This window comes from Phacochoerus africanus, chromosome 3, assembly GCF_016906955.1.
Source record: "Phacochoerus africanus isolate WHEZ1 chromosome 3, ROS_Pafr_v1, whole genome shotgun sequence".
Taxonomy (NCBI): domain Eukaryota; kingdom Metazoa; phylum Chordata; class Mammalia; order Artiodactyla; family Suidae; genus Phacochoerus; species Phacochoerus africanus.
The window spans coordinates 26,658,246-26,679,554 of NC_062546.1; the positions used below are offsets into that span (position 1 = coordinate 26,658,246).

Below are 21,309 nucleotides of genomic sequence, written 5' to 3' on the forward strand. Positions count from 1 at the left end.
TCCGTGTGCCCAGACATGGACCCCCTGCCTTCACAGCCCTGCCCCCATGGAGACAGAGCCTCTGACAGACACACACACTAACACATGGACACATGGGGCCCCCATCCTGATAATTTGGGGGCTGGGGTAACCAGCTCATCACAGGGGCTCCAATGTCCTTTTTTATTTTCAAAGTTATGTTTTCGTTTTTTCGTTTGTTTTGTTTTACATTCTAGGAAATGATTCTGATTTTCAGGGTCCACTTAGAATATATCTATTTTAAATTGTATTTTTGACTTAGTTACATGTAAACATATATTTACTTTAAAAAGAGTCCATTTGAAGAACAGTATCCATATGACTCCCAGGAGAAGTGATGGGGCAGATATAAACCTGCAGGAGCCAGTCCTCGCATGCGTGTCGTCTGTGGGATGTGCAACCACCCTTGATGCAGACAATGTGCGAGTAACATGGGAACATGCAGACACGTAGACGTGGATGGACCCCAGAGGTCTCTTCAGACACAAACCTCCACGACTGGATACGCATGGCTGCAGACATCTGGGGCCACCCTGATCCAGAGGCCATTTATACAGTGACACATGCTGCAAAATGCACACGCCAGCACAGTCACGCATGGCTGAGCCACACGCACTCCAACACAGACACACCTGTCCATGTCTCCCCCAGCCTCACACATTCACCTGTGGCTAACACTTATTAAGCACTCTCTGGGTGCCAGGTACCACGCTAAGCACTTCTGATGATTTGATTCATTTAATCTTCACAGCAACCCTGCTGCGCTTGGTACTGTCATCATTCCCATTGTACAGGTGAGGAACGTGAGGTTCGGTGAGCTAAGTGACTTGCCCAAGGCATGAGGAGGCAGGGCGGGGATTTGAACCCAGGCAGACTGGCTCTAGAGCCTGAGTTTGTCTCTCTTTTTTTTTTTAACCACCGCACCTGCAGCATATGGAAGTTCCAGGCTTGGTGTCGTCTCGGAGCTGTAGCTGCTGGCCCATGCCATGGCCGTGGCAACACTGGGTCCGAGCAGCATCTGTGACCTACCCCGCAGCTTGTGGGCAATGCTGGACCTTTAACCACTGAGCCAGGCCAGGGTTCGAACCCACATCCTCACAGAGACAATGTCAGGTTCTTAACCTGTTGAACCGCAATGGGAACTCTTTTTTTTTTCTTCTGTATTACAGTCCCAGCTCTGTCCCCCTGAACTGAGCCTCAGCCTCCTCATCTGTGAAATGGGGACAGTCCTCAGCTCCCTCACCTGTTGGGGTGGTTAAAGGAGGTGGCACAGGAGAACTCCTGGGAGCACACAGGGCCTTCCACGGGCGCCCTGTGCATAGGGCCAGGCTCAAGTTATCAAGATTTGGGGGCAACAGCTAAGGTGGAGTGGGAGGGGCTTGTTAAACTCTGTGACCATGGGCCACGGAGTTGACCTCCTTGGGCCTCCATTCCCTCTGTAAAGTGGGGATGGCAACAGCCGCCCTCCTCTCAAGGTTATTGTGTGGATTAAATAGATGCTAAAAGTAAAGCGCTGAGCATGGCATTCAGCAGGTACTTGATCTGTGCTCAGGCCAGCCCCTCAGACTCCAAGCTACTCTTAGCCCCCAGCACCCACCAAAGGGGAAGAAAAGCCACACATCGATTTGCCACAAATAAAAAGGTCAAAGCATCCGACGTTTGTAAGGGCCTTTCTCCTGTTTATTGCCCAGGCCCTAGCCCAGTCCTGCCCTGCTTACTTCCCATCAGAGGAAGCAGCCCTGGTGGTAGGGGGCCAGGCCCACTGGCTCCAATCAGGCTCCTCCACAGGATGCAGCCGGATGGTGGTATGTGAGCAGCTGGCAGGCACATCTTGTCCTGGTCAGTCCAGCTTCAAGTCCAGCACCAGGGCGTTCTGGCAGGAGACAAAGGGCCAGGAGGTAGGGGCTCGGGGAGCAATGATGGGGCCACCCAGACACAGGGAGGGATAGTGCAGCCAGCGCCATGTTTAAGAGCAAAGGAGGAATGAGACTGGCTTTGTGACACTTCACTGCTCTGAGCCTTGGTTTTCTCAACAGTCAAGTGGGGATTAGCGCCCCTACCTCCCAGAGTGGAGAGATTAAATGAGAAAAACGTCCATCGAATGCTCCAAGTGCAATGCTTGGTGTGACTTGTAAAGCTAATATTTACTGAGTGCTTACTGTATGCCTTTAGTGAATTACCTCAATGAATCGTCACAACAGCTCTCTGATGTGGATATACCTTATCATCTCCATTTTAGGCAACAGAAAAATAGAAGCATAGGAGTTCCCGTCATGCCTCAGTGGTTAATGAATCCGACTAGTATCCATGAGGACGCAACGGGTTCCATCCCTGGCCTTGCTCAGTGGGTTAAGGATCTGGCGTTGCTGTGGCTGTGGTGTAGGTCGGCAGCTATAGCTCCAATTCGATCCTTAGCCTGAGAACCTCCATATGCGGTAGGTTCAGTCCTAAAAAGACAAAAAAAAAAAAAAGAAGAAGAAGAAGAAGCAGCAGCAGCAGCATAGAGAAAAAGGAAGCAATTTGCCCTAGGTGGCAAAGAAGGAGAGCAGCAGAATTTGTTCCCTCCTGAGGAGCCACTGGCTTTGAGGGGGTGGGTGGTATCTGAGGGGCAGGGTCTTGCTCAAGGGTTTGGCAGGATTGTACTGATGGCCACACCCTCCTCAGCCCAACTCCCTCTGGGTGGAGAGAAGCCAACTTCCGCTCATCATTCATTGGCCAGCAGTGCTGGCTGACATGCCCTTCCCCAGCTCCTCTCCTCACCTCTGCTATATCCAGCTCTGCCAGGTTGTAATTCATGTCCAGAAAGTCCGGAAGTGGGAGCCCAACTTGGAGCACATCTGAGAAATACAGGAAGAGTCATTTCAGCGGGCCTGCTCTGCAATTGATTATGGAGGGCCTGCCTGGACTGGACTAGTGGGAAACAGTGCAGTGATTGATTCATGATGTCTGCCAGCTGCACAGGCCTAGAGAGCATCAGCTGGATCACATGTACCTGCATCCCAGGTCTGAGTCAAGATCCAGCGCATGGTCTAGGGTCAAGGGTCAGAGTCCAAGTCGTGGGAGGGCCCCAGGTAAGTGACATTAAGATGACATCAGCCTCAAAGATTCCGCAATGACCATCCACTCCCTTTTAGCCTCCCTCAGCTGGGGCCAGTGGAGGGGCTTTGAAACCACCCAGGTTGTGTCCCTTCCAGCTCAGAGTGCTTCTTGGCACCAGCAAAATCCAAGCCTGTTGGAGGCCTCACCATTGATGGCTGGGATGTAGGCTTCTTGGAGAAAATCGGTGATGAAGCCAGTCAATTCCTTCTCCTGGGGGACAGAACGAAAGAGAGAGAACACCTCCATCCCATCACTGAATTAAATTCAACAGATTTTTCTCAGCCCTCACTCCCACTGGGTCTGGGGACCACAGAGATGAATCTTGGAAACATCAAATCGCATCACCATTGCATCTGACTGTTAGACTGTAGGCTGATGCCCTTCACCTCTGCTTAGTCCCAGTTTGGGTGACATGTGCGCCTTGGGTCGCTGTGCAGACAAGAAGGAAATCTGGACACTGGGTGGCCTGCGGACCCTACTCCTGCTGCTACAGAAAACTCAGTGGCTCTGACGACTCATTCATTCACTAACTTTGTTCCTCAGTAACCCCATCTGTGAAAGAGAAATATAATAGCACCTACTCACGGGGTTTCTGTGAGGATTCAATGAGTTTAGGTAAAGCACATGGCACAGAGTAAGTGCCCAGCAATTGGTGCTGCTGCTGCTGCTGCTGTGGTTGCTATGATGATTATTATTAGCACCTTCTGTATCAGGTTCTGTGTTGGGCCCTGAGGCTACAGAGACTAATAAAAATAACAGCTGGACCAGCCAAGCCAGCTCGGGTTGCTGCTATGCATAACAATGCTTTTCACATCAATCCAGGGAGACGTCCAGATGCTATCCAGAAAAGAAAACAGGGGCTCAGAGAAGCCGAGTGATTTCCCCAAGGTCGTACAGCCAGTCAGGGGCCCCAAGCTCCACAAGGACCTACTCTATTCACTCTGCCTCCCTTTCAGAGCCCTTTCCTGCAAAGAATAGGACCAGTCTTGCCTTAAAGCCAGACCAGGCAAAAGTCCTTGGGACACTCACATTGAAGGCGCCAATTGAGGAAGACCGCTGGGACAGGCTCAGCAATCTGCAGAAGAAAGGGAAAGAGGAGGGGGAAGGAGAGTCAGGGCCACTCCCCCTGCCCTGGAGTAAAGGGATTTCAAACACCCCAACTCCTCCCTGATGCAGAAGTTCCCTCCCCAGCCTTCACACCTGGTGCTCATAAATCTGCCTACAAGCTACATAGGATGGGGCACTTCACAACTTCCCCCCCTCCTTCCGCCGCCCCACCGGGCCACGCCTGTAGCATATGGAAGTTCCCAGGTGAGGGGTGGAATTGGAGCTGCAGATGCCTCTGCCATGTCCACAACAACGCCAGATCTGAGTCATGTCTGTGACCCACACCACAGCTCACAGCAACACCAGATCCTTAACCTGCTGAGCAAGGCCAGGGATTGAACCCACATCCTCACAGATATTAGTTGGGTTCATTACCACTGAGCCACAACAGCAACTCTGACTTAGCACCTTGCATTACAGTCCACTTTGTTTTCCTGCATCCCAAACCACTGCTTCTTGTCATTGGTCCTGACTCCACCCTCTGGGACCCCATCAGGTCTTGCTCCCGCCCAAGGCCAGGAGTGCAGAGGTTTGCAGCTCAACTCCATTAGTCCCAGACTTTTGCAGGACACAGATCCCCTCACACAGCCCCCTTCCCTGCATAGCTTCCCATAAGCTTCTTGCCAGCAGAACAGACCATGTGGTAACTCTATCTTCCCAACATCTATTCTCTTCTAGCAGCAGGTCCTCCATTTTCTGTTCTCATTCCAAGGTATTTAGGTGGAGCTGAACCCAGAGCCCCTAGGGTGAGCACATGACCTGAGCCTGGCCAATCAGAGCATGCCGTCTCTAGAGTCAGAGTGAATAGCTTGTGGGTGGTCATGTGATTCATGCCAGACCAATGAGAAGCAGCCTTGAGATTTTATTAAAACTGTTAAAACAGGAAGCCTGACTTTACAACCACCTGGGGAGAAGTGAGGCTGCCTGAAAATGTCCAACAAAGCGGACAGCAAAGGCCAAGTGAGGAGACTTGTAAGAATTTTGTGTACTTATCTCCAGCCATGCCTGAAAGGGAAGATCTATCTCTAGAGATTTTAATATAGGAGTCAAAAGTTTCCCTTTTGGGGCTTAAGCCAGTTAAAGTTGGAATTGTCTTCTACAACTGAAAGAATCCTGGTCTAATACAAGTTGGGTTAAAAAAAAAAATTAGGACAGGAGTTCCCCTTGTAGCATAGTGGTTAAGAATCTGACTAGGAACCAGGAGGTTGCGGGTTTGATCCCTGGCCTTACTCAGTGGGTTAAGGATCTGGCATTGCCATGAGCTGTTGTGTAGGTCGCAGACACGGCTCGGATCCCGTGTTGCTGTGGCTGTGGTGTAGGCCAGCAGTTACAGCTCTGATTAGACCCCCTAGCCTGGGAACCTCCATATGCCGTGAGTGCAGCCCTAGAAAAGATGAAAAGACAAAAAAAAAAAATTAGGACAAATACAAAAATCAATGAGCAACTGAATGTGAAACCAGGCTTCATAAATAGAGCTCTATAAACATTAGCTGTTTTTGGTATCAGGAAAGGCTTCCTGGAGGAGACGGCATTTGGATGGCAAGGGTAAAAGCCTATTAATGGAAAATGGAACATGGGCCCACACTCAGATTCACTGTGCAAGAGCCTAGTAGAATAGTGGGAGAAATGGTGGGAGAACTTGAGAAGGGCCTTGAGTGCCAGGTGAAGGTTTGAGAAAAGATCATGCAGATTTTGGGGAGCCATGGAGGGTTCTAGAAGAGGGATAAGTGACCAGAGCAACCTGGCCAGTGTGAGCCACACTGGATGGATTAGAAGGAGACTCTGGAACAGGGAACTAAGTGGCACTGAGAAGGCCCATGCAGGGGCACAGGGATGCCAGCGTGGGCAGTAGACTCCTACCTGTCCAGAGAGGTGGCCATCTGCAGCCGGTCCTCACGAACTGAGTACTGGATTTTCACGTTGAAGTGCTGACATGGAGGGAAGCAGGGAGAAGGCAGTGGGTCCCCCATCAGGGCTGGTAAAACCAGGGGCTCGATCACCTTCCCAGGACCACCATCACTGCCAAGGCAAGGCAGGGGTCTTCCTCTTTGCCCATCTACCTTCAGGAACCGAACCCAGCAGTCTCCCCATGCACTCGGCCCAGGGTTTTCATCTCCCCAGGATAATACTATCACAAATCCTGGCAGTTTGTAGGTCCCTGCCCTCACCATGTTATTGCTTCAGGTCTCTGCAAAGCCTGTGACTCTACCTGGAGTCCCCTCCATCACCAGCCTCCCCAACACCCACCCTTTCCCTGGCCAGCTCCTGCTCAACCTTCAAAATATAGCTGAGACATCACCTCCTCTAGGAAGCCCTCTGTGATTTTCTAAAACTAGATTCAGGATGTCTCTAGCTCTCTAGGTGAGTCTTTCACTGCCCTTATAGAAGCTGATGACTATTGGAGGAAGCGGGGGGGGGGGGGGGAAGAAAGGCAGAGAATAAGGGGAAGAGGAGGGAGGGAAGAGAAAGGAAGGACTAAATTCTGGCCTCCATCCATTTTGTTGATCTTTCTGGCCATTCAAAGCATTAACGACAGAGCCCAAGTCAGGTGACAGTGCCCAGGAGGTTAAGATCACACAACTGAGATTAACCAAGAACCCTTCAATCCATTTCTTGGCTATTAGCTAAAAGTCCACCCTCCATTCTTGGATATTCATGCATTTGGGTCTAAATGGGACACAGAATCCACTCACAATTTCCAGAAGAAAGAGAGATACAGGAGCCCTGCTCCGCTGCCGAGCAGCGAACATCTGCAGAGTGCCGTGGAGGTGCAGCAGGCTCTTGCCGGTCCGCATGGTGACCTTAGGGGGCTTGTTTATCCTGATCCGAGTCACCAGGGGTTTCGGCTTGGGATAGGCCTCAGCCACCTACAGAAACCAAAAAATTCCCCTCAGGGCCAACAGCTCAGGCTGGCAGCTTCAGCTGAAACCAGGAGTCCTTCATGAACCAGGGGATTTTGACCTTGAACCCTAGAAGCACTATCAGCAAAGGCGAGGGTGTGCCTATCAGGAAACAGACGAGACAAAGTGGGCGATCCATCTGGCTGCTTCTAGGTTGGACGTGGAAGTGCAATGTGCTAAAGCTCAGCTGTTTCTAAACTGGGCCCTACGAGTACTTTATGGAGAAATCGGGTTGACGCCGCAGTGGGCAAGGGAGGCGTGGGGTTTACAGTCCCTTGTCTCTTCACCTGGAGAACAGGGTGGGGTGTGGTGAGCAGGGCTGCTTGGGGCACTCACTTCAGGGATGAAGCCAGCCAGGGTCTCCGTGGTTTGTGGGGGCAGCTCGCCGATCTACAGAATACAAGTCCAGGTTAGGATTCTTGCAGGCTTCCCTGAGCCATCCTAACAAACCTCTCCTCTGACTCCATGAGGAGTGCCCTCTGAGATTGCGTCAAAACGCTAACCACGCTTTGATTAAGTAGATATGAGCTTCCAGACAGGGGCTCACACATTCCAGTGCCCATAGGTCTGAGTAACAAGATCACACGCTGTGAAAATTTTGTTGGGTGACAAAGCAGACAGATAGATGGGAGAATGGGTGGATTCAATGGATGAAAGGGGGTGCTGGCTGGATCCATGGATGGGTAGATGAATGGGGAAAGTGGATAAACAGATGAGTGGGTGAATGGATGGGTGAATGGATAGATGAGTGTTTGTGTAAGAGAATGAATCACAGGTAGACGGGGAGGTGAATGGGTGGGTGGAGGGATGAAAGGAATAATGGATGGGAGGATGAGTGCATGGGAAGATGGTGGAATGGTCTGATGAATGAATGGAAGAGTGAATGATGAATGGATTGATGGGTGAGCGGATGGATGGGAAGGTTCATGGATGGAAGGTGTACGCATGGATAGGAGAGTGAATCAAGGGACAATCAGTGTGGCTTGACGAATGAATGGATAATTGAATAATTACTGAATAATTCTTGGATGGATTGATGCATGACTGGATAATTTAATAATGGATAATTGAATGAATGACTGAATGAATAGATAATTGAATAATACTGATTGGGTGGGTAGATATCTGGGTGTTTGAGTATTAAATGACAGAGCATAGATTCACTCATTCCATAGTATCAGGCCCTTTTCTAGGGTTGGATGGATGCTAGCTGGAGGGATGGAGTTTAGGGCACTAATAAATAGCAGTGATATAGATGAATGGGTGGGTGGTGACTGGATAAAAATAAGGTGGATGGATGGCCAGTGCATGAGAGTCATAGGCTGATGGATAAATACTTGGTTTGGTGGACAGTTGAATGAATGGATAAGTAGATGGTAGTTACTTGGACAGTGAGACGGTGGATAGCGGGGTGAACAGATGATAGAAACCTAAACCAGTCCTGGCACCTCCCAGGCCTAGTGTGGCCCACGACCCCAAGATAAGCCTCGGAATACACTCTCTAAGGCAGGGAGTATCATTACAGGGGACAGATGCAGATGTGGGGGGTGTGACCCCGGGCAGCTCACCGTTGTATCCTGGATATTCACATCAAAGGACTTCTGCAGAAGAGCAAGCTCTGCCGTGAGGAAGGCAGCCGAGAGCAGCAGCTGTGAGGAGCCTGCAGCAGAGTCCTTGGGGAACTCGAGGGCCTCCCCAGCATCAGCAAGCTGGATGGTATCACCTCTTTGCTGCTGCACCACAGGCTGTGGGACAGCCAGGGGACAGCCACTCAGCCTTGGCCATGAAGGACCGTGGCCAAGGGTGCCTCTCAGTCCTCCAAACTAATGGCGCTCACATCAGCCCCAAGTCAGCAAGTCCTAAGACGATAGAGCCAGAGCAGACTCTAGGGGTTCAGCCCTCCCAGGGTGGAGGTGGGTAGCCTGAGGCCCGAGAGGATTAGGAGTCAGTCACGAAACCACTGGCACTTCCTACCCAGAATTGCTTCAGGAACCTCAGTTGACCTGACTCTGACTGATAGGGGCCCTCATTTGCACAGAACATGTTTCTCTTCTCAGGAGAAGGAGGTCAGTGGGAAAACAAACAAACAAAAAACACGGGGCCCTGTAGAAACCACGCTCTGGAGAAAGACTTCACAGGGAGATGACTGTTTGGGATTTTTCTCCCCATTCCTGCAAGATGCATTCACCTGGGGCCCTGGGGCCCTGGAGACCTGAGTGATGACCTGGTTCTGCCACCAGCTCATGGTGGGACCCCAGCCTGTCCCCTGGCTGGATAGTGGCGCTCCCGCCTGCACAGTGACAGGGGCAACTGGGTGAGGCACTCATTGGGAGAAGCAGGCAACCTTGGGAGAAGCGGAGTGTGGAGTCAGCCATCCCAGAAACCAGCTCAGGACTTGGGGTTCATGCTGAGAGCAGAAGGAGGGAGAGGACCCTCCTACCCTCTGCAGTCCCAGCCCAGCCAGCTATCCCCGGCCAGATGAGACCTCAGCCTACTGGTGTCCCTTCCTGCCCCCGCCCCCTCCCCCTCCCCACCCCTAGCACTTACATTAAAGTCCACTTGAATGTAATTGGCCATGGTGGTTGGTATGGAGGTCAGGACGTATTTGATGGTGCCCATCTGGCCCACGGGCATGGGGGCTATACAAAAAAGAGGTTTCACTCAGCACCAGCCAGTTGCCATCTCAGCCTGACCTGGGCGCCAGGAACACTGGCCCTCTGGGTGACCCAAGGCAAACTACTTAGCATCTCTGGGCCTTGGTAGTCTCATCTGGAGAATGGAGCCAATGGTGCCTGATCCAGAAAATCACGCCCCCTCACATACGCTACAAGCACAGAGCTTAAGAGCTCACCAAGGGTTGTGCAGCTCAGTTCTCAGACTGGCAGGAACAGGATCATTGGCTCCATTTTACAGATGCACGAACTGAGGCTGGAGGAGTGAAGTGACCACCCAGGACACACTGCTGGGCACATGAACCAGTTTTCCTCAGTGCCAGCCATTGGGCTATCCTCTCCCCCATGCTGAGGACCCGTGGACCCTGACGTGATGGAGGCAGCAGATCTCCTGGGCAAAGGAAAGGGCGGGGTTGCTACTGGGGTTACAATTTGTGGTGCGAGGTTTGTGGTGCAAGGATACAATGGCTGCTGTCCTTGGAGTCAGGGGAGTGATGGGTAGAACAGTGGGTGAAGGGCTGAGAGGCAAGGACCCCAGAGGCCCTCAGGGCCTTAGGCTCCCCATATGGGAAGTAGGGGGATGAATGGACTTGGTGATCTTAGATCTCCTCTAGTCTCAAGGCTGGGCCCAGAGCAGACCCTTGAATGGGGAGCAGGGCATTGAAGTCCAGCCATCCTGCTGTCCCCTTGTGGGAGCAGGGCACGGCTAGGGCGACTCACCATTCAGGTTGGCCCACTTCTTATTCACGTACACTAGAACCGCATCAATGGCTGGACACATCTGGAGAAAGAGAAGGCACTGGGCTGAGGCAGCCCCTGCATGGAGAGCCTCACTCCTCACAGCTGAATATTCCTCCACAGGGAGTCTCAAGGGTCCTGGTGGGACAGGGACTAGAGGAGGGGCACAAGGCCACAAGTTGCACAGGAAATCAATGGCAGAGCCTGGGCTAGAATCCAGATCTGCTGACCACAGCCAGCAAGGTCAATGAGGACTCACTTCCTAGGGACTGGTGCTCTATGCAGAGTTGGCAAGTGTGCTGTGCAGACTGCTATCACCTCCTCCCCTGCTCACAGCAGACATCACTAGTTGGTCACAGAAGTTTCTCCCACTGAGCCAGCCACAGCCTCAGAACCCTCCTCAGCCACAAGCAGTCAATCAGAGAAAGCCCTCGAGATGAAATGCACATGCTGGCCCTGGTCTAAGTATGCTGCAGATGCAGGGCAGAGGCTGGCTCTGGGCACTCACCAGGCCAGGGAGAACTTTGTGTAGGGTGCTGTCCAGGAACTTGTTGACCACCTTGGGGAGCATGCTGGCCACAGAGGACAGGGACAAAGGCACAGACGGCAGGAAGTTAGGCATGGGACATGCAGGGACATGGCTAAGGAAGTTCAGAGGCTCAGGCAGTGGGATGCTGGGCCAAGGCAGGGTAGCAAGGAGGACCCAGCCTTCCACCCGACCTGCTGAGCCCCTCACTTGCTAGGCAGGTTCGTCTTCACGCTGACCAGGATGACCTCACAGCCCTCGCTCTTGAACATGGGGAGGCCCGTCTCCTCATCCTGCAGAAGCCGGTTGGTGGCTGTGATGTTCAGGACCACGATGATCTCCATGTTCCCACCCATGAAGCTGCAGGAGGGGGTAGGCAGGCATCATGAGCACCTCTGCCACTCTGGCCACTACCCCTGTCACCTCTTTGCCCACAGTCCCAGCAGTTCTTAGAGGGGGAGAGGGATGGGACCTGCATGAGCTCACACAACCAGTCTTTCCTCTCCCCTCTTGCGTTGGCGAACTCCTATACATCCTTCAAAACCCTGATCTGCCTCAGCTGTCATCATCTTCCAAAAGTCTTTTCTAATATCCACCCCCTGCAGCCTAGCAATGTTTCTTCTGTCCCAGGCCAAGCCTTCAGTCTGTGATCATCTGTGCTCAGGTCTGGTTCTCATCAAAGGTAAGAACCAAGTTTGCATCATCTCAGATCACAACATGTACACAGTAGATACTCAATAAAGGGGCATGCCAGGGTGAGACAAAGAGGTCATCGTCCTTTCCTTCTCCCCTCCCATCATACCCACCTCTTGCCAGTGATGGTCATGCCCGTAGACACACATTGGAAGATGCCCACCCCAGGCATGAAGCTCAGTGTGATGACAGGAAGCTTCACATCCTTCACCTTCAGGCTGGGAGGGGCAGACAAACAAGCAATGAGAACCTGACAGGTGAGATGCAGGCCCGCAATCGGCTCCTCCATCACGCTCCGGGGAGGCCTTGGGTAAATCCCCCACCAGTTTCATAGGGCTAAACCTACCGCTGGGGCCATGATGAAACACAAACAAAAGGCTGGAGATAAACCAATTTGTTCGCAGAAAGAACTCGCCATATGTGAGTCGGAACACCCAGCTTAATTTGTGACCTTGGGCTGCTCCTGTCCCTGCTGTGGGCCTCAGTTTCCCCACTGGCTAAACAGATGTTTGCTTAGATAAGTGTTTCTCAACAGTGATGCTGTGGACATTTGGGGCAGGATCATCTTTACCATGGGTTGACCTGCACACTATGAAGCAGTAGCCATCCTTGGCCTCTGCCCAGTAGAGGCACTGGACGCGCCCCTTTCCCACACCCCACAAGCTGTGACAACCAAAAATGTGTCCAGACATTGCCAAAAGTCCCTTGGAGGCAAAATCAGCCCTGGTTGAGAACCGCCAGTCAAGATCCAGGATAACAAAGTTATGGCACATCTACATCTGCCTGCCCATCCCAAGCTCTTGGCAGACATTGCTAATTGATCACAGTCCTATTCCTGCTAAGTCCAGAAAGTGCCTGAGACCCCTCCCCAGGACTTCATTCCAGGAAGCCCCTACCAATCAACCACATATGATGCTTGCAGTAAAACGAATTTGCCCCTGTCATTAGATGATCGTTCCGATTCAGCCACCAGAAGGCTTATCATTCAATGTAATGTACATTCAGTGAGCTCCTGCTGCATGCAGGGAGTTGGAGTTTGACTTTCCAGGCTCCCTTCCTCCTTCCAATAGCCCTGCTCACAATAGGACTAGAATTGACCCTAGCAAATGACTGAGGGAACTGAGGCCCAGGCAGGAGCAATGACCTGCCCAAGGTCACACAGCAAGCCAGCAGCAAAGCCAGGAAGAGGCCCCACACCCTGCATCGCTCTCCCACCAGTTGTATCAGGGCCTGAGCACAGCATTCCCCACCACCCTCTGCCCTAACCACCCCCATCCCATCCCCTCCCCCGAAGCCCCTCCCCCTGCTCACTCAGTGATGCCCTTGATGGGTTTCATCCCCGGTCGCTTTTTGCCCGCTTCCGCTGCCATCTTCTCCAGGATGTGACTCTCATCCATGGCATTCTGGACCTCTGGAAGTTGGAGTCGGGGGGAGACACTCAGCTGGGCTCCTCGCTACTTCCCTGCCCTGGGCCGGTCTCTCCAGCGTCCTAGAGATGAGTCATGCCCAGCCCCTGCCCTGGTCCATGGGGGAGACAGAATCACCAGCAATGACAGGAATGAGTGATGGGAGCATAAGAACTGCAGGCAGCTGGAGGAAGCGCATGGGGGGTTGGGGTCAGGAAAGGAAGAGCTGTGGAAGGCTTCCAGGAGGAGGTGACATGCTAGTCGGTCCTCAAGAGAGGAAAGGGAATTTTCACCAGGAAGTAAAGGGATAAAGCAAGCCACCGGGGCAGAGAGCCCAGCAAATGCCAAGTCGGGGATGTGGGGAAGAAGGTGGTATGGCGAGGGAGGAGTGAGAGATACAGCATGGCTGGAGTGGGGAGAGACAGGACAGAGCAACTAGAGCAGTTTTAGGGGGCATCTTGAACCCCCAAGCTAGTGTGTCAACCTTATCCTGTGGCCCAGCCCCTTCAAACCTGGGTGATTAGGGAATTCCACTGGGAGCTTGTTAAAGTGAAGATTCTGTGCCTAAAGCCAGGATGTTCTGGTTCCCCGGGCCTGGAGGCCCCAACCCCAAGTGACATGTTGGAGAAACACTTCATAATGGTCACAGGCTAGTTCCCAGAGAGGGGACAAATGTGGAACTGATGAACCGTCATTAGCCCCTTACGCCTGGATGTGACTTCCCTCGGGGTCCCAGAGCTGGGATGGAAAGTATTTCTTAGTAAAGGACCCCCAGGGCACTTAAATCTCATATTTCATCTAAAGCTGCCAAACAAGGATGGTTAACCCTATTTTACATTTACAGATGAGCAAATGGCAACACAGAGAGGGTAAGTGACATGCCTGAGGTCACACATTAAATTGTTGGCAGAGCTGGGATTTAGCTCATGTCTCTCACCACTTGTGGATGCCAACCCCTGTCTGCCATCAGGGCCAAGGAAAGGCTCCAAGGAGGCAGAATTTCCAGCTCAGCCTCCAATTGGTGGGGCATCTTAGGCAAGTCGCCCCATTTTCTCTGGGCCTCAGTCCCCCCTCCCCACCCCACACTGTAAAATGGAAGAATAACATACTGCTGCTAAGTTTATTTTGAAGATCATAAAATACTCAAGTCTTTGTAAACAGGAGCCATCACTACCTACTCCCTAACCCCTGTCCCCACCCCCCAGCCCCCAGCCCCCCAGGGGCCCGCCAGCTCACCTCGATTCATGACGTCCATGCCCAGCCGCAGCAGCGCCCCAGGGTCCGCTCGTGCTGGGGTCAGCAGGCCGCAGAGCGCCAGACACAGGATTTGCAGCATGGCTCCGCCTGTGCCACGGGACCTGAATTGGGGGCAGCCCACCAGGCCCTGGGTCCCCTGGGGATCCCCCCATGCTCCTGAGCAGACTAGGCCCCCTGGATGATCTCAGGAGTCCAGGAGCCTTTGGACTCAAGCCAGCTGAGCAAACCTCACGACTGCCTCCTCCAGAAGGGCCAAAGAGTGTCCAGACTAAACACAGGGCTCCTGGAGTCACCCCACGCCGGTGACTTCCCTGTCTAAGCCTCAGTTTCCTCATCTGCGGGCGTGATGCATTCTGACCAGTCTGCATTATGGGGTTGGCGGGAAGTTTAGCTGCAGGTTTTCCTGAGTTCAAGGGTGGGTCAGAGGGCAATGCTGGGGCCACAGAGGAGATTCCAGCCTGGCCCTGACTCTGGGAATTCCCACTGCAGTGTGGGAATGGGGGAACCCTCTGCTCCCCCAGCCCTGGCACTATAGCCAGTGGCATCCCCTACCCTCTCCAGCTCAGTCTCACTTCCAGAAATCTCAGCCCACAGCCTCTTAAGGCCGCTTGAGACATCACCTCACCCATAGGGAAACTGAGGCACAGTTTGAACCTGACCCAAGGCCACACAGCTGCTGAGTGGAGAATAACAACCTCCCACCCCAGACCCTGCAAAATTCCCAGGAAAGCCCCACGGCCACCCTAGACCCCCAGACACCCCTTCCTCCTACTGACTACTTACCAAGACCTGAAATTCTCCCAACCAGAAGCCAAGTGTTTTTTTCAGGTTTGAGCTTTGGCTGAAAAGAATCGAAGCGGGGGAGGGGGTGGCCACCAGGACTGGCCTGTGTCACCAGAGAGGAAGCTTTCCAGACGGATTCCTGCTGACAGCAGGCTCTGCCTCTGAGGGCTCCACCGATCCACAAACACAGACGGGCACCTACTAGGGACCCACGTTTCCAGTCCAAGCCCATGCCTGCCTGCATGTGTTCATTCACTCAACTGGCATTTACTGAGCACCTACTATGCGCCAGGCAGGCTGGGCTATAAGCTACATACAGCTCCTCCCGTGTTTTATTTTTTTTATTTTTATTTTTTAATATTTTTTTTCCCACTGTACAGCAAGGGGGTCAGGTTATCCTTACATGTATACATTACAATTACATTTTTTCCCCCCACCCTTTCTTCTGTTGCAACATGAGTATCTAGACAAAGTTCTCAATGCTATTCAGCAGGATCTCCTTGTAAATCTATTCTAAGTTGTGTCCTCCTGTATTTTAAAGAGATGCTGTCAGAGTTCCCATCGTGACCCAGTGGTTAACAAACACGACTAGGAACATTGAGGTTGCAGGTTCGATCCCTGGCCTCTCTCAGTGGGTTAAGGATCCGGCGTTGCCATGAGCTGTAGTGTAGGTTGCAGACACAGCTCAGATCCTGCGTTGCTGTGGCTCTGGCATAGGACGGCGGCTACAGCTCTGATTAGACCCCTAGCCTGGGAACCTCCATATGCCGTGGGTGCGGCCCTAAAAAGACAAATAAAAAATTAAAAAATAGAAAAAATAAAGAGATGCCATCGAATGTGGTGCAGTGTATATGGGGTGGGGGCCAGGGAAAGGGGGTCAGGGAAGGACTCTCTAAAGAGAAGTTATTTAGGCTAAGACCTAGAGGATGAGAAGCAACCAGCATATAAAAAGCCGGGGAGACCATTGAACCTACAATTAATATTTGCTCAATGAAAGCATGATTTATTTGTCTCTCATCCCATTCAATTTTTTTTTTTTCTGTTTTAGGGCCACGCCTGTGGCATATGGAAGTTCCCTGGCTAGGGGTCAAATCAGAGCTGCAGGTGCTGGCCTACACCACAGCCATAGCAATGCCAAATCCAAGCCACATCTTGGACCTAAGCCACAGCTCACAGCAACGCCAGATCCTTAACCCACTGAGCAAGGCCAGGGATCGAACCCACATCCTCACGGAGACTAGTTGAGTTCGTTACCACTGGGCCACAATGAGAACTCCCCCATTCAATTTTTAAAATATCTATCTGCGCTTGAAAATATTCAATATTGGTGTTTCCCCAACCCCAATGAACACACACACATGTGTGTGCCATGGAATGCTGGGCACATGCGCATCCAGGGACAAATCTCCGAAGATCACCCCTTGGGGGACTGTGGGGATCAGCACCAGGGCAGCAGAGCATGAAGGGTCTGGGTAAGGGTCTCCTCCAGCCTCACCCCAGTCTCCCCAAGACTGTGTGCCACCCCACTTGTCCCATTCCCAGGCTAGAAATGATGACAGGTGTCGAGGCCCCTCGGAGCAGGTTTTTTGCCATCTTACAATAGCTCATGGTACATAGTCAGGAGAGTGTTTCTGGGACAAACGGTCAGTGCCAGGGTTTTGTTTCTGACTGTGCTTGTGCTTTTGCCTAAGCTGTCCTTTCCTCTTAGGGTTCCCTCCCCTCACCCATCTACTACCTGCTTACCCCTCAAGTCCTAATTTCAGCCCTTGCCTCCTCCACCAGGAAGCCTCCCATCCACCTCCAACCACCTACAGCCTCAAAGATCACAGTTTGAACCTGACTGTATATCGAATCCATCCCACCCCAAGATGAACCTTTCCTGCTCTCATCCTCTGCGTGCGAAGTTTCCTCCTTCTGGAGTCTTTCTCATCTGTTGCTGCTTAGCAAATGCTTCTACATAGCAGCCCCACCCCTGTGGCCTCAGCTCAACTCTGAGCTCCTGCAAAGCAGAGCCTCTCTTATCTCCCATCAGCCTCAGATGGAGCCCAAGGAGGCATCTCAGATCTGCTATCTCCTTGACCTTGCCCAAGGCCTACAGCATCCAAGGATTGCCCTGTCCAGTGGCTTCCTGTCAGGTGGGGAGCACGGGACAGGGGTTAGGACATGGATCCAAGCCCTGGCCCTGCCGCCCAGTTGCTGTGTGACCTCAGGCAAGTCCCTTGCCCTCTCTGAGCCTCAATGGCTTCATCTGTAAAATGACAGGGGGTGAATAAGACACTCTCTGGGGAGAGTTCCACAGGTAGAGCCTGTCCTTACCTTGCCAAGCTTGGGGACGTCCTCCAATGACTGGCCTCTGCCTCCCCACCCTGGGACGAGGAAGCCCTTATATGTGGGAGCCTGATTAGCTGCTTGGATAATTAAGGGTTTAATAAGACCCAGATAATTATCTAGAGGCCCAAAGAACAGGAGCCCCGATGCTCACGTGATGATTCAGTCTGTTCCAATGTAAATAGCACAGAGGATGGGGGTGGCAAAGCAGCCCTGGTGCTGCACTGGGGCGGGCCTGGGGAGGGGATGAGGTGGCCAGAGGGGGCACTGGGGCTCACTTCCCCCGCCCCTAGACTCAGCACCTCTTACAAGATTGGACATGCGTTTGGCCCTTATCTACTGCTTTCACAAAAGTTTATTGAGGACCTACTGTGCACCATGCCGGTGCAGGTGCTAGGGATGCTGCTGTGAGCAAGGCAACTGGGGTCCTAAGAGGGCTTCTGGAGCCTACAGGGGAGACCCCACAAGTGGACAGCGCAGAGCCAGGTCAGTCCTGGGGAGCCAAGAGTGGTGGAAGCCGCTCACCGGGCATGGGATGGGGAGGGAAGTACAGGATTATATTCAGAGCAGAAGACCCCTGGGTGGAGGCATTGGAGCCAATGCTGGGGGGTGAGCAGATCCAGTTCTGCAAGGCAGGGGAAGGAGTTGGCGGGGGGCGGAAGTCAGCAAGCACAAAGGCCTGGGGGATGTGGGCGGACCATGAGGGCTGGGGTCTGAGATTCGAGGGCACAAAGAGCTCATGGCCCGGTGGGGTGTCCTCAGGGGAGACCCTCTTTGAGATGCCAGGAGGTGGTACATGCTGGGGCAGGGCCTTGCCCCCAAGGTCTAAATCTGGAGCGGCATGAAGGCAGGGTGACCCCAGGGCCACAAAGCAAGCTGGCCACAGAGCTGAGGCTAGAACCCAGGCCTCGGGCTGCACAGCCTCTGCTCTGCTCTCCACAAGGCTCTGGGCAGGCGGCATGGCTGGAGGCACCTTGAGAGTGATGAACTGTCCTGGGGGAACGCGGGAGGACTGGGGTTTTCCTCTTCCACCCACAGGGAGCCCACAGGTCTGGAAGATCAAGGAAACTTCTGTGTCCGTGGAGGCCAGAGGGGCCTGAGGGCATGCCTGAGATCAGGGGGGCTGAAGCCAGGTTGGAACAGGGGAGAGAAGGATCCAGGTCGGCCCAGGCAGTCTCCATCCTGATCTGGCCCCTGAGCTGGAGGAACCAGACTGCAGATAGCATCATTTTATCCCTGCAGATCTGCCCCCAACAGACAGAGGGAGCACAGGCCACGCCTCCTCCTCTGTCCAGTGGCCTTGCTTGCCCCGCCCCAGGCCCATCCTGGGTATTAGGGGGAAGGGAGAGGCCGGAAGGACCGGAGGCGGGGAGGCTGGGAATAATCCCTTGTGTGGATTCAGGGATCTGAGCCCCAGTCCCAGCCACTGCTCTCTCAAGCTGTGTGGCTTTGGGTGGCTCCTTCAACCACCCTGGGCCACTGTTTGATCCTCTTTATGATGAGGGGGCAGAATGATAATAGTAATTCTGAGAAAAGGACAGTCATGTCAGCCCCGGCTCCTCTAAGTTCAAAGTGGCCCCAGCCGAGTTCCAGTGGCCAGATAGGAGGCAAGCTCCCTAAAAAATAAATGACTTCAAGGAAACAGAGTCCTTTCTGGAGCCCTGGGTCATCGCATGGTTTCAGCATTCCCAGGGAGACTGGCCCAGCCAGCTTCTGACTGAAGCCATTGGAAGCAGTGTGCCCCAGCTCTTTCCATGCTGACAATAACAGTGATAAGAGGGCCATGGAGTTCCCATCAAGGCTCATCAGTAATGAACCCGACTAGTATCCATGAGGATGCGGGTTCGACCTCTCGCCTGGTTCAGTGGGTTAAGGATCCGGCGTTGCCATGAGCTCTGGTGTAGGTCACAGATACGCCTCAGATCTTATGTTGCTGTGACTGTGGTGTAGGCCGGTAGCTACAGCTCCAATTCAACCCCTAGCCTGGGAACCTCCATATGCCGAGGGTGAGGCCCTAAAAAGCAGCAAAGGCGGGAGGGGCGGGGGGAGGATTTACTGTGCATCTGACCTGTGCCAGGCAGCTTGCTTGATATACACTAGTCCATTTAATTCTGTGCTGGGCACTTTGGCGGTGTTCTCCATTTTACAGAGAAAATGAGGCTGAGAGAGATCGCCCAAGGTGTACAGCAAGTGATGGCACAGCCATGGGCTGTATCTGGATCCAAGAGCCCAGGCCGAGACCCGGCAAGGCACAGCCAAGGGGGGCACTGCCTACCTACCTGACCTCCTATTCCCATACCCCAGCATGGCCCTGCCTGGTCCCTGACACTGCTCCAAATCCCGCCGTCCTTCTAGGACCAGCCGCAGCTCCTTCCTCCAGGGAAATAGCCAACCCCCAACCTCCACCCCACCTCCCAGTTACCAGAGGCTGGACCGGCTCCAAAGCTCAGTGCCATCTTCTTCCTTCTCCATAGACCCTTTGGGGACCCAACAAGAGTGACTCCCAGGCCAGCCACGCTGCCTGCTCATGGGGATTGGGCTTCTCATGGCTTCCCAAGCTCAGGGCTGGACAAGCCCGGGCTGGAGCTCGGAAATACACATGCAAGCAGCTCACTCACCACGCCCTTATGCACTTGCTGTGTACAGGGCTCTGGAAGAGTCAGAGAGGTGCAGCGGAGAGGGAAGCCACAGATACCAGGAAATTGAAGGGCATCAGAGTCACCAGGGCAGGGTGACTGCATTTGAGTTGGGGGCAGCGCGGGGCGGGGGGGGCGAGGGGTGAACTGGCTCAGGTTCAGGTGGCCCAGGTGGAGCAAAGAGCCAGGACAAAGGCAAAGGCCTAGAGAGGAAATCTGCTTGGTGCATATTCGAGCTGAAGGGTGGGCCTTGCCTGGGCAGGGGGGAGGTTGGAGGTTTGTGAAGCAGCCAGACCTGAGAGGACCCGGCAGTGCCTTGCCGCTCCCTCTGAAGGCGCCCCTCAAGAGGGCTACACATGAGACAGAATCCAGAATTCATTTCAGCATCTTCTCTTTGGAGTAAGAAGGATGCTAACCAGAGGGCACGCAGAGGGCAGAGGTGGGGGAGGAAGGGGCCTCCTTCTATGATTTCTGGGCGGCTTGGGGTGCACAGTGTGAGCAGGAGACCAGCCAGCGAAGCCTGTCTCAGTCACAAGCCTGGACTCAATCTCTCTGCAACCTTCAGCCTCAGCCTGGGAACAGCCTTTCCAAACAAACCAGGGCCCTCACCCCACCTGTACCCCTCTGTCCACTCAATCTGAAAGCCACTGGCCCATGACAGTGCCTGCAACCCCTCTGACAGCTGTTTGGTGTGTGTCTCTCTGGGCCACAGGTGGCGGCCACATCTGCATGTCACAAACCCCGCCTCTCCTTCCCCTCTTCCCTTCCCCCACGCTGCTTTCGGGGGTGGGGAGGGCAATTCTGGAGGTCTTAGTTGCCATTGTCTGCCCAGTGCCCAGCTCACTCCGACCTGGTAGCAAATGTCTCTGCTGAACAGTATCCTCCCCATCGAAGTCTGAGCCCTTCCAGGTGTTTCCGTGCCCGGGTGCGCTCCCTCAGCCCTAGCAAACCGTATAGTGTTTCCTTAGAGCCTATAGTTACTCTTACCATAGTTCATTATCCTTCATAAAAAACATCCCCTGTTTAAGCTACCGTGTGGTTTCTACCTTCTGACTAGACCGCATCTGTCCCCCTCAGCAGCCAGCGCCCAGCAGTCTCCTAACAGGATGGCTGCATGGGGTCCCTTAGGGATTGGGTCAGTTCTCT

At 53.3% G+C, this 21,309-nt stretch overlaps 1 protein-coding gene across 1 annotated transcript; it reads right to left on the minus strand.

Annotated features, from left to right (window-relative positions):
• Window positions 1-1,699: 1,699 nt before the first annotated feature.
• Window positions 1,700-15,114, minus strand: BPIFB6 (BPI fold containing family B member 6). The gene is made up of 15 exons (XM_047770330.1): window positions 14,396-15,114; window positions 13,065-13,164; window positions 11,867-11,971; window positions 11,271-11,420; window positions 11,043-11,106; window positions 10,517-10,577; window positions 9,672-9,763; window positions 8,693-8,869; window positions 7,461-7,514; window positions 6,918-7,091; window positions 6,085-6,152; window positions 4,147-4,192; window positions 3,264-3,327; window positions 2,779-2,855; window positions 1,700-1,891 (listed from the first exon to the last, which is right to left on the minus strand). Exons 1-15 carry the CDS (start codon window positions 14,493-14,495, stop codon window positions 1,859-1,861), a joined length of 1,365 nt encoding a protein of 454 aa, XP_047626286.1. The 5' UTR covers window positions 14,496-15,114; the 3' UTR covers window positions 1,700-1,858.
• Window positions 15,115-21,309: the final 6,195 nt, after the last annotated feature.

Coding starts and splice junctions, on each gene's coding strand:
- BPIFB6 (XM_047770330.1), bottom strand. CDS start 14,495: ATGCTGCAAATCCTGTGTCTGGCGCTCTGCGGCCTGCTGACCCCAGCA. Junction 11,421..11,866: donor ATGACCATCACTGGCAAGAG/GTGGGTATGATG, acceptor CCCCTCCTGCAG/CTTCATGGGTGGGAACATGG. Junction 4,193..6,084: donor ATGGCCACCTCTCTGGACAG/GTAGGAGTCTAC, acceptor TTTCTTCTGCAG/ATTGCTGAGCCTGTCCCAGC.